The sequence below is a fragment of the Mesocricetus auratus genome, unplaced genomic scaffold (assembly GCF_017639785.1).
Source record: "Mesocricetus auratus isolate SY011 unplaced genomic scaffold, BCM_Maur_2.0 Super-Scaffold_100019, whole genome shotgun sequence".
NCBI lineage: Eukaryota > Metazoa > Chordata > Mammalia > Rodentia > Cricetidae > Mesocricetus > Mesocricetus auratus.
In genome coordinates, this window is record NW_024429200.1 from 37314827 (window position 1) to 37327027 (window position 12201).

The window sequence follows — 12201 nt, forward strand, 5'->3', positions numbered from 1 at the left end:
CTTTTAAGGTCGTTCTCTTCTGCTTCATTCGCATTGGAATGTTGGGGTCTTGCTGGTGTTGAGTCTCTAGAATCTGGCGGTGTCATATTTGTTTTTCTGTTGCTGAGTGTGTTTTTGTATTGTCTCTTTCCCATCTCTTCTTCTTGTGGGTGCAGAAAGAGCTCCTTACTGGTCTGGGGACCAGAGTTCCCTTTTGATGGGTGCTAGCAAGTCCAATAATCTGGTGGTTCTTCTATTCCTTGTCCAAATGCTCGTCCCATGGGTGGAGAAGAAGAGCAGGAATCTGGGGTGCTTAGCCTCCTACCTGGTCCCCTGGACCCTATGCTGGGTTCTGTTGTACCTGATCCAGAACAGCTACTCCCTTGGTCTCCCTGGCTCCTCTGGTTTCCTGGTCTCATTGGCGGGAGAGACGACCTGGAGTCTGGGGTGCTTGGCTCCCACCGGGATTGGGAGCTTTGTGCAGTTCCCAGGCGATCTGCAGGCACTGGAACACAGGCCGGGAAGCCAGCCTGTTTACCTGATGCTACTGGAGGAACAGCTGCTTCCCTGGACTCCCAGCCTCCTCTGGTTTCCCGGTCTCGTTGGTGGGAAAGAAGACCTGGAGTCTGGGATGCTTGGCTCCTGCTGGGATTGGGAGCTCTGTGCAGTTCCCAGGTGATCTGCAGGCACTGGAACACAGGCCGGGAAACCGGCCTGTTTACCTGATGCTGCCGGAGGAACTGCTCAGCTTATTTTTTTTTAATAGTTTTGGAATCCAGTTTCTACTGGCTGCATGCCTCTTTGTCCTCCTCCCTCATCATTAAATCTACCTTCTCACCCATCTTCTCAATTTTTCTCATCCTCTTTCAGAAGTTCATTTGTTGCTCAAGATGTGCTTCTGGGTACTGGTGTTGCAGTCTTGTATCATCGAGATTGCAAGAGGAAGGCAGGGCATTCATTGTTAAGACCTTGAGACTAACTCTAGACTGAATTCACAGGAAGTATTTATTTTACTAATTCAAATAGTGATCTAAAAACTATTACTACAGAACAAGGTGCCAATTAAAGATGTATTTTCCAAGTGACTTCCCCAAAAGCAAGACTTCTTAATTCTGAGAGATGAGTCATGAGGAGAAGATATGCCACATACAATTTTTTGTTACTCATGATACAATTTAATTCCCATTTGAGCAGAGACCCCACTTGCTTTTCAACTCCATTGTTACCTCATGATGTTGTTTTCAGTCACATCCTTTTTACTCTTTTCCCTCCAGCAGTGTGAAAATGGACGCCTAGGAAACACCCGGCCGATGAACCGGCTCCTTAACTCTGTACTTTTTTTTTCTCACCACTTCTGCATTCTTCTTATGCACCTCTGATTTGCCCAGCACTGTTTTCTATATTTCCTATCAAAATGAGAACTGAACCTCATTCAAGGGTCAGTCATTCACCTTGAGAGTCCATTAATGTGAGGTGTGTGTGCTACTTTGCCTTGGGATCAGGCAGCTATTAAACTGAAGCTGCAACTATTAAACTCTGAAATACTATGCCAGACATATGCTCTTCTGTCCTGTGGAGCTAATCTCCTTAACACACATTCAAATTGTATACAGCATCTAAATATTTCATTTGTTTCCATTTCTGTCAGCCTGGTGTGAGCCACCAGCATCTGGGCCATCTGGTAGTCTCACTGATCTCTTTCTGCTCACATAGACTCAGTGATGCTTGGAAGGTTGGCTCGTGCCACATCTCTAGAAGAGTCTAGAGCTACCCCATTTCTTTCATTAGAAAAGCAAGTGTTCTTACAATGATATTATCCATTTTCTTCTAGCCACAATGGTTTCTTTGCTCCCCGTACCCCCAACTTGAGGCCTACCCACTTGCCATTCCCATACTTTCAATGTCTTTCCTTCATCTTCCTTTGTTTCCTCCATATCTTTGTGCAGAATGCTGGCTGAGCAAAGAGGCCATCACCAGCCATTCTATAAACAGTGATCACTCCTCTGTCACCTCTGTGCCTGATATGCTAAGTGGAATATGTCCCTTCCCCCATGAAAGTCTCTTTACATTTCTCACCACTGTGTCATGCTGTCTTATCAGTCTTTTGGTGTTCTTTTACTGGCCCATAATCATGGCAAGACCATGAGTAGAGAATTTATGTTTCATCATGACCACATTCCCTAGTGCCCAAAAGAGATCTCTAAGACGTATGTCTTATAGACATATAATAACTCTGGGGTTACATAAATTGTGCTTGACATAATACTGAACTCTTTGGTTCAGGGACTCTTTTGGTGATGTTTCCTGTTCAGAGATGCAATACAGAAATGGGGAAGATGCCATCTAATGTAATTCAAAATTTTTGCTTTTAAAGGACCACTTACTGAAAGAAAACATGCCTTTGATATAAATATCCAGCCACTACTATTAATATAACTTTAGTTTCCTCCATCCAGTTACATTTTCAGGAAACATGTGGGTCTCCTTTCTGGAATATCATGTCTTATCTGTGTGTGCTGTGGTGCTGTGGACACCTAGTCTACAATGAACATGATGTATGGTGTTGGGCCTCGGACATGGGCTATGGAGAGGGGATCAGTAAACAGGATGCTTGAATAAGATGCTCCTGAATATGGAGGTAAAAGGAAAGCTTTTAAACCATTCATTTTTCAGGTGCTAAGATTCTCAATTATCAGTATAGTCTTTTTTTTTTTTCTGAGTCAAGGTAGAAAATCCAGAGAGGCCAAGAAAGTCATCAAACAGCTTTTGAGAGTTTTATTTATGACTTTATCTGCCAAATCCCTTAAAACATCTATGAGATGGGGATGGACCTGGCTTTCTCATCTGGTAATGTAGTTATTAGAATAAATGATCCTTAACAGTCTTCCCAGCTCCTGTCATTTTTCTTACAGGATGTTGTAAAGAGAAAGAACCATTACATAGTAAACAGGAGGACATCATTGAACAGTAGGAAGAGCTGCAAGTCTCTAGTTCTTACAGACTGTCTTCCCATCCTCAGTGAAGGAGGATGTGGAGGAGCTGTAGTGAGATTCTTAGACTGCTGTGGACTTTTCAAAGGGAGAAACATATTGACATCTATTTGAATTGGGGGAATTTTGTTTATTTTGCCTACAAGCCGATGGCTTAACTTTCCAAATGCTCTAAGCTCTTTGTGCCTTCGCCACTGATTCATGTTTACAACACATTTCTACCTGTACTGAGGATGATTGTCAATTCAGTGTGTTACCAATAATTTGCTGATTTGTCTGGCCAGGCTTTTATATACTGTCTTGACAAGTTTATTTTTTTTTAATCTACAGTGTAGGCCCATGATACCATTATGTTTCTGGAGTTGCATTGTAGACAAGAGATTAGGGTATTTTATGATATATTTAATCTTAAAAAGCTGCATTCAAATTTCAACAATGGTTTGTACTCTATTCTTTAGGGTGAGTTAAAGGCTTAACCATTAGTAAACACAAAATTTTGTTCTCATATACTTGCTTTCTCTTGCTGCAGCTCTGTAGAAATTTAGGCAATGCCTCTAGAAGACTGTTCACTTGATCTTTTTATATTACTTATCTTGCTTTGTGATGTAAAATACTTTGCAATAAAGACGAGTTTCTGTTAATGGAGCAGTTCACAATTAGCACAAAGAGAGGTGATTTTCTGAAATTGGACAGAGACAATCAATCTACATCTGGATAAAGTTCCTCTAAGACTCAGATCTGGGCATCATTATTTAGTAGAAGTCTCTTGGCTGATTGTAATGATAATGAAATTCACACATGTAAATGATCACTTTGAGAAAGAGAAATGCACATCCCCATAGGACAAAGTCTGAGTGCTTAATAGCTCTGTAAGACCATAGGACACACTTCATCTCTCACCTCTATGCTGATCTATGCTGATCCTAAACCATTTTAATGCTTACAGTTGGACTTGTATAGCTCCCAAAGGGTTTTGAACTGTGTAAACTCTCAAATATGTCTAGTGTGTCTCCTTCAACATTATGTAGTCCACCTCCATCCCCAGCCTACTGTCTCCATATTCTGTCTTTGGGAACCAGCTCTAAGAATCCTCTTTGCTTCCAGGCAGAGCAGAATAAAGAACAACATCTTTCCTTTTTAATCTTGCTGCATAGGATGTTTGCTCATGTGATTGGGTGTGGAAGCCGCATTGCAAGGATGAGTTTAGGATGTCAAGGTCTCTAAGGTATACTTCCCTTGGGTGGGGGCAGTCTTTATGAGTTCTTTTCTCAAAATGACTTCCTTGGAGCATTCCACAGGGAATCTAGGAAACAGTTGTGTAAGTATGTGGCCAGTGGTATCCTAGGAAACAACTGCACAGGTATATGGTCAATGGCATCATGAAGCAATGGTATCCTAAGGGATTGCCACTCTCTGAACCCAAGGTCTGCCCCCACTCTGAAGGTCATGAAGTAATCTTTCCCTATACTGCCTGGTATGAAATGAAGTCAACAAGTTTGCTGGCTTGCATTCTCAGAAGCTTCCCCTTGGATTACCTCCATTGAAAAACTGTGTTTTCTTTTGCAAGCCAGCCTTTGTCTTTGCTCCAGATCATAGGAATAAGAATATCTGTGGGTGGAGCCAGGACATCTCTACTTCAAATTGGTTATTTATATATAAACATTTGGGAGCCATTAACCAGTAGATATGATTAAAGGAGAAGAGTTATGTTTATTTTTATTCTGACTTCCACTGTATATAATCAAGCAGATACAAACTGAAATGTTCTTTTACACATAACAATATGCAGAATATTTCTTGGTGGTCAGTTCCCCCAGATGTCTTTAGCTAAGCCCCTTCTTTCATACTTACTGCTTCTATCCGTTTATAACCACTTCATAGTTTCTTGTTATTAATAACCTTAGCTTCTGGGAAGATGCTGACAAAGCACCCGAGTGACATGTTGTATCTGTCACTGCCTTGACAAAGAACAAAGTAGGAAGTAATGTGGCCGCACCATGAAGTCACACTAATCCCTGAAAAGAGTCCAGCACTGGTTCATCTAGGATTTGGAGAGAACTGCATAATAAAAGCAACTACAGATTCCCTGAGAGTTGGTTTAGGTCCTCCCCTTGAATATGGGCAGGCTGTGTTCCGTCCTTGAGTAGGTACAACATAGGACATCCTGTGTGGGTTTCCCAGCTGGTGGCTTATACCCAGCATGCTCTCTGGAAGCCCACTTAGGGAGGCTTCCCAACTGGGTGCTAAGCATAGGTGTGAGACTAGGATGCTTCCTCCGGATCAACTCTCAGCAGGAACACCACAGGAGGATGCCAAGTAAGGCATTATGAAGCAGATGAACTGCCCACCCCAGGCTTGGCTGAATTCCTGATTTACAGAACCATAGGAGGGGATAAGAGAGTTGTTTTAAACCTTTTGGACTGTGAAGCTTCTTATGCAGAAATAAATAACTAAACATTGAAGAGACAGGTGGCCCTGCTTCTTCCATGTCTCCCTCTCATTTATGTGTGTGGCGTATTTCTTTTACCCATGGAGAAAATTCAAAATCAGCAATAGCATCAGTAGCAGTCAGACAATGGGGTAAATCACCAGCACAGTACTTCTTGGAAGGACAAAGGTTACATTTGTCCCTTGAGGTCTGTAAAGTATTGGTTACAGGATCCTCCCCATTTCTGCTTCCCTAGCCATAGACACTGAAATCTGAGCAAATCCCTTTTATCAAATGGGGTTTGTCTGTAACCGTCAGCTCTCTCCCATACACTGCAAATCACTTTCAGATTACTTGTACTTAATACACTGCCCATGGCTGGTGTACTGCATTATTTATTTAGAGAATAATGACTTGAAAATTAGGCTCGATATATTTAGTGCTTTTATGCATTTTCCCCTAAATATTTTTGACCTACAGTTGGTTGAATTTGGAGATTTAAAGTCAGTGACTATGCTCACACTCTAAGTAGAATAACAGAGTTAGTGCAAGATGTTTATTGGGGGGAGAGGGAGAGAGAGTGAAAGGTCGTGTCCTTGTGGGGACATGAGAGACAGACAGACAGACAGACAGAGAGAGAGAGAGAACAGGGAAGAGACAAGAGGAAGAAGAGAGTCGGGAGAGAAACAAGAGTCAAGAGAGACAAGAGAGGTAAAAGAAGAAGAGACAAGAGAGGAGCAAGAGGCAAAAGGCAAGAAACAAGAAAGACAAGAGAACAAGACAGGAAGGAAGAGGCAGGAGACCGAGCTGTGCCTGGCAGACACTTTTAGGGGATGCACAGGTCACATAGCTGACGGTGGAAAGGTACCTGGTGACAGGGGATGATGTAACTGCTTTGGTGGCAGAGGCAGGCTGCTGCCACAGTGGAAGCTAGGACCTAGTGGATTCATAGCAGTTTAAGAGTCTTGTGTGATTTATAAAACAGCACATTTCGCAGTATTTTGGGGAAATGGATCTTAGCTGTACTGTATTCATACTAGAGGAAGTGGGCACTAAGACAGTAAAGGTTTGGCTTGAATTCATACGTGACAGCAGGTCAGAGCATATTCACCCACAGAAGTGGATCCCACAAGTCAGTGATTTGGAGTTAATAAACACATTCCACCTGGCACATAAATATGGTTCTTCATGGTTTGCCCTCAGGGTTGTCTTTTTTTCTCATATAATGCATCCTAAGGTTTTGTATCTTTTTCTTTTTGAAATACGCTAAATAAAGCTCTCCCAACCCATTATTAGTTAGCTTTACCTTCTACAGTGTCGAAACTTCCTTAGACAACAGCGTTCATGGGGTCAGGGACCCTGTCCTACTCCTTATTATTTTACTTGATGCTCACAGGCCACTGGAATACGGTGAATATTCAAGAATGTAATTTCACAAGAGTAACTTTAATTTATTAAAATGGGAAACATTTTCACTGTGAGTCCGGAAATCCAAGGTCAACATGCTGCTACTAATTCTGAGTTACTGAGTTCTGGTTATAGGTTGGGTATAGTGGCATACACCTTTAATCCTGGGACTCAGGAGGCAGAAACAGGTAAATCTCTGAGTTCAAGGCCAACCTGGTCTACAGAATGAGTTTCAGGACAGTCAAGACTACACAGACAGACTTTGTCTTTAAAGCTAAAAAGAATTATAAAGACTTAAAACTATGTTGTTCCAGTGATAACCAAGAACTTTGTGCTATCATTGGATACAAGCAACTTCTCAATTTACTTAGCTACCAAATAGAACTTCTAGTACCTGCTGTCACAAGGATAAAATAAATCTAAAAAAGTTAAGCTACTTTAAACACAGATGTAGATTAATGTATTTGTTACTTCTGCAAACTGAAATGAATATTCTTCGTTTTGTTAAGAACTACTGCTTCATTGATTGGGATAAATAGGGCAATGATGTTGAGGTTCAGGAACACTTCAAAAACGTTACATTGGGGTAGATGTCTACCTTAAATCACCAATTTGGCTAACTTACAGAGCCACAGTGGGTCTGGTATAGGCCCAGACCAATATTTTTGGATTTGGAAATAATGTATATTTTACAATTTCTGAGAAGAGGATTTGATCAAATAGAGTCCAGGATTGTTTTTACAGAAATTTAATAACTCCCACAATTTGTCTTAGAGCATGCTTCTGGTTCTGAGATCTGGTTTTAAAATGTCTGTTACAACTTACAGGCTATGTTAAGTTGTTCCAGTCATACCTATGAGCTTTGAGCTATCAATAGACCCAAGGGAAGCTTGTCCTGTTTAGACTAGAGTGAGTGCTACTTCTTCCTTACGGAAGCTATTATTCACCCAGCATCATGAGCTGGGTGCCAACAGCCTTAGCATGCTTTCTGAGAGGGGCAGCACAGTATTGCAGTTAGGTATACTGGCTTGACATTCAGAAGTACTCATGCTATGTTTTGATTCAGGTCTTTTTTAAAATACTGTGCTTCATTAATTGGGATAATCATGACCCTGTTCAAGATTCTTTATCTCAAAAAGTTGTGAGCATTAAATGAAATGTGGCATACACATACACACAAAGTATTTAGCAGTCTTCACCATGTAGAAAATAATGGGTAAGTTACAGTTTCTGTGCATGACATTTTTTATTGCCAGTTTTTTATTGTTTGAACTAGCTAGCTATAACAATTTTGTTTAGTTAAGAAATGAAGGCTGGGCTGGACCGACAGCCTCCAAAACAATACAGAGAAACCCTGTCTCGTAAAAACCAAAAAAAAAAAAAAAAAGAAATGAACAAATTTGTTTTGTTTGGAAATAAGCATGGTTCTCTGTTTTTTTTTTTTTTTTTAGGTTTTATTTCACCATTGGGAAACCTGGGGTTTAGTTGCAAATGTGTGGATCTCTGTGTCTCCACAGCTCAGGGCTGAGGAGATAAGGGTGTAGGATGCATCCCAGAACACATGTGTGCTCCCACCCTGTCAGCCTTCCTCTGCTGGGGGAAAGGGTGACCTGTTCCATCCTGTTATTTGTTGGGGAAACTGAGGCACTAGCTCACCTTGTGATGCTGAGCTATTTTGAAGTGTCTTCTCTTCTTGACTGGAGGCAAAACTGTGAAGCAGTCATTTGTTGCTGTTATTCCAAGACCTCCCTCCTTGTATGCCTCCATCCCCTGCTCTCTCACCCTGTCAGAATGCTTCTCCTACTCTGAACTACAGGTGAACTGAAAATGATGTAGAAAACTGTCTGTTTCAGATACATTTGTGCCTTAGGAAACTTGAATCACATTTTTGGGGATGACAGTCGTGTCTTAGCTACAAAAATCCCAGAAGGGAAAGAAAGGTGGTCTGTGATGGGGGATGTCCTTCTGTATATGTGTTTCTCTTATTGGTTGATGAATAAAACACTGTTTTGGCAATGGAGGTAGGAAGATAGGCGGGACTAGGAGACAAGGAGAATTATGGGAAAGGTAGGCAAGGAGGTACTGGAAGGAGACGCTATGTAGAGGCTGGGAAGAGAGAATGCACCAGGTGTTCTCTGGTAAGATAAGACCATGTAGAAATACATAGATTAGTAGTTATGGGTTAATAATTAAGAGAGAGCTAGCCAATAAAAAACCCTAGCCTTTGACTAACAGTTAGTAATTGTTATAGTATCTCTGTGTTCATTTGGAGCTGAAGCGGCTGAACATGGCAAGACAAGAAACTCCAGCAACAAGTCTGGGGAGAGATCCTAGAACCCTGGTCACACAGGCCTTCAGCTGTTCTTAGCCAGAGAGAAATCATTGTGTCAAGGAACCAGCAAGATCTTTTCTAGCACTTTCCAAAGCCCTGTCCCAGGATGTGAGTTGGATTTTAATGTAATTAAACACAAAGGGAACAAACAAGTATCCTCATTGAGAGGGTTCTCCAAATCTTAGCTGCAACTGCACTGCAACCCTCAGCTTCCCCATGTTAATAGAGGTGTCTGAACTTTTGAAAAGGGTGGCATGGGCTGGTAGCATTACCTCCTGATGAGCATGTCCTCCCTGCAGTTTTCATGAAGCCTCCTCAGCATGCGTGTGACTCTGAGCATTCTTTACAGAACAGTGTACTTTAGGCATTGAGTAAAATGAGGTGGGGACAACTCAGTGACTTTCCTAAGGCAACCCAGGGGACTACTGCAAAAAGGTTACAAGGCTGGTCATATGGCTACACAACCTGGTAAAAAGCTTAATTGAATTAGTAGCTTGGGTGTCTTTCTTCCCTGACAGACACTACCTGGCATCCACAGAATGTTGAATCTTGTGCTCTGTGCTGTTATTCTTAGCACACAGCTCATTCTCATATGCATTCTAATTTAATATGTATATTAGAACTTAGTAACACTGATCTGAGATTGGGACAGGCATGCTCTGTTGGGGCCAGCTGTCCTGGCTCCCCGTGTGGGACCATTTATGAGTGAATCAGTGTTTAGTTCCATACTTACACTGAGAGTATGTGGTGGCAGTTCCGCTGACACTGAACCTGTTGAGGTGAAGCCTGTGAGTGACCACATTCTTCTGGGGTTGGAACAGGACAATGTGTACCTTGGGGGCAAACAAACAGCCCAAGACCACGAAACCACTCAAGCTAACAGAGATGCACATCGTTGTCGTCTGCACCTACAAGAAAGGTTGGTCAAATGAGTGTCCAGCTATAACTTCCGTCATGTAGTCAACTCAAGAGAACACTGAGACAAACCAAGTTAGAAATGAGAATCGGCCATAACTCTTTTCTTTTCGCAGCCAAGTCTATGTGCTAATTATATTGGATCTTCTGTGTTTGGGATAGTCATGAAAACATTGTTTAGGATTTCAAAGCAGGCATCATTTCTGTGGGTTGCTTCTGACTGCTTGCCAAGACTTCACATAGATTTTCTGGTTTTCTTTGTATTTGTATAATGGTGTTTATGCAGAAGGCAGAATCTTAAAGAGTAAAACATAAATATTCAGTGATGAGAAGGCTAGCTGCAGATGGTTATCATCAGTGAGCCTGGCTTGTTCAAAGGTCACTTGTCCAGTTCCTTCAGTAAGTCACATGATTATGAATCTGTGTTTAATTTATAACTCTCTGTTCTATTTTATACCACCAGTTCCTATGGCCCTGACTTTATCTGCAAACTTATAACAACATCTGACATCAGTAATTATTTCCTTATTTTGGTTTCCTAGACAAAATCCTCCCTAGACTGGGTGATTGTTCCTTGTTTTAATGTTCTCTCCTATCTGAACTTTAAGGTCTGGGGTGTCATTTTTTCATATCTCATGACTTAGTTCTCATGACTTAGACACCTGCTATATTGTTTATATCCAGATATTTACTAGTTCTGGCCTATTTTGTATGCTTCCATATTTACATATTCAGCTATCCCTATCACATATTACGTTTAGTATTTGATAGGAACAAGTACATGTAACCCAAGTTTGACCTTCTTTCTTAAATGTTCCATTCTGTATGACACCAAAATGTTTAAAAACTTGGCATTCCTCTTTGATTTTTTTCCACTGTCCTTAAACTCACTTAGCTGATCCATCAACAAGTTCTGCTGGGAGATAACTCTGTGAAGGTCTCATGTTTCTACATATCTTGTAAGCAAATGCTCTAACTACCTCTGTTCTAAACTTGCTTTTCATGGATTTTCACATAAAGAGCTTTAGAACACAGAGTCTACTCCTAGGGCAAGAGGCCATTGCTCATCTATGCGAGAACTGGGGCTCGGAGACAACTGCAAACAGTCACTGTCTGGCTGCTACTGTTATTGTTGTTGCTGTCAATCAGCCTTTTTAGGTTTTGCTGTTGTTGTTCTGTCAGGAGCAATGAGCTGGTGTGATAACTTGTTATCTAATAAGTAGAATAAACTCTCAGGCACTGCAGTCTTTGACAGTTTGGTCAGTAAGAATGGAGTTCTGAGATAGACTTTTAAAGAAAGGAACCATAGGGGTCTCAAGGTCCAAAGAAACTCCATAAAAATCAATAGCAAGCATGTTGGAAAAAATTGTGTGGTCAACTCTCCGTGCTCAAACAGCACTGTATTCATTGCCTATTAAATGGAGGATCTGGAGAGGGGATTAATTGTTGGGTTATAGACAAAGGGTTGAAAGAGAGCAGCTAGTCTGGTGCTCTGATGGTTTCTGGATCTTTCTGGGATGGGATAGGGAGCATTTCTCCACAGCATAAATCAATTACATTTGATACTAAATATGTAATATTACATTTGTTGTGTTTGGGCAGAAATTTCTATTTCTTTCCACATAGATGTTGTAGAGGTTTGAGCCTCACAAGTCAGGAGAAGAGGAGAGGGACCTTCAGGGAGGGCAACAAGTGGATGGATCACCTGAGCTTTGGCTGATTTCCTTGAGAAGCTGAGGGCACGGGGCACTAGGTACTTGTGGGTACTGGCACTTGATCTGTGTGTCCAGGACACTTAATACTGTGTACAGGACACTTGGTACTATGTGTACAGGACACTTGGTATTGTGTGTACAGGACACTTGGTACTGTGTGTACGGGGTACTTGGTACTGTGTGTACAGGTACTTGGTACTGTGTGTATGGGGTACTTGGTACTTGTGTGTATGGGGCACTTGGTACTTGTGTGTGGGGCACTTGGTACTGTGTGTACGGGGTACTTGGTACTGTGTGTACGGGACACTTGGTACTGTGTGTACAGGACACTTGGTACTGTGTGTACGGGACACTTGGTACTTGTGTGTATGGGGCACTTGGTACTGTGTGTATGGGGTACTTGGTACTGTGTGTACGGGGCACTTGGTACTGTGT

The 12201-nt window shown here is 41.7% G+C and overlaps 1 protein-coding gene across 1 annotated transcript in view; it reads right to left on the reverse strand.

The window, feature by feature from the left end:
• The window catches only part of Grm3 (glutamate metabotropic receptor 3), a 216273-nt gene that overhangs the window by 12274 nt on the left and 191798 nt on the right, over window positions 1-12201 (reverse strand). The window contains exon 5 of the mRNA XM_005083586.4: window positions 9870-10044. Within this exon, the coding sequence (XP_005083643.1) occupies window positions 9870-10044 (175 nt within the window). The remainder of the gene's footprint in view (window positions 1-9869; window positions 10045-12201) is intronic.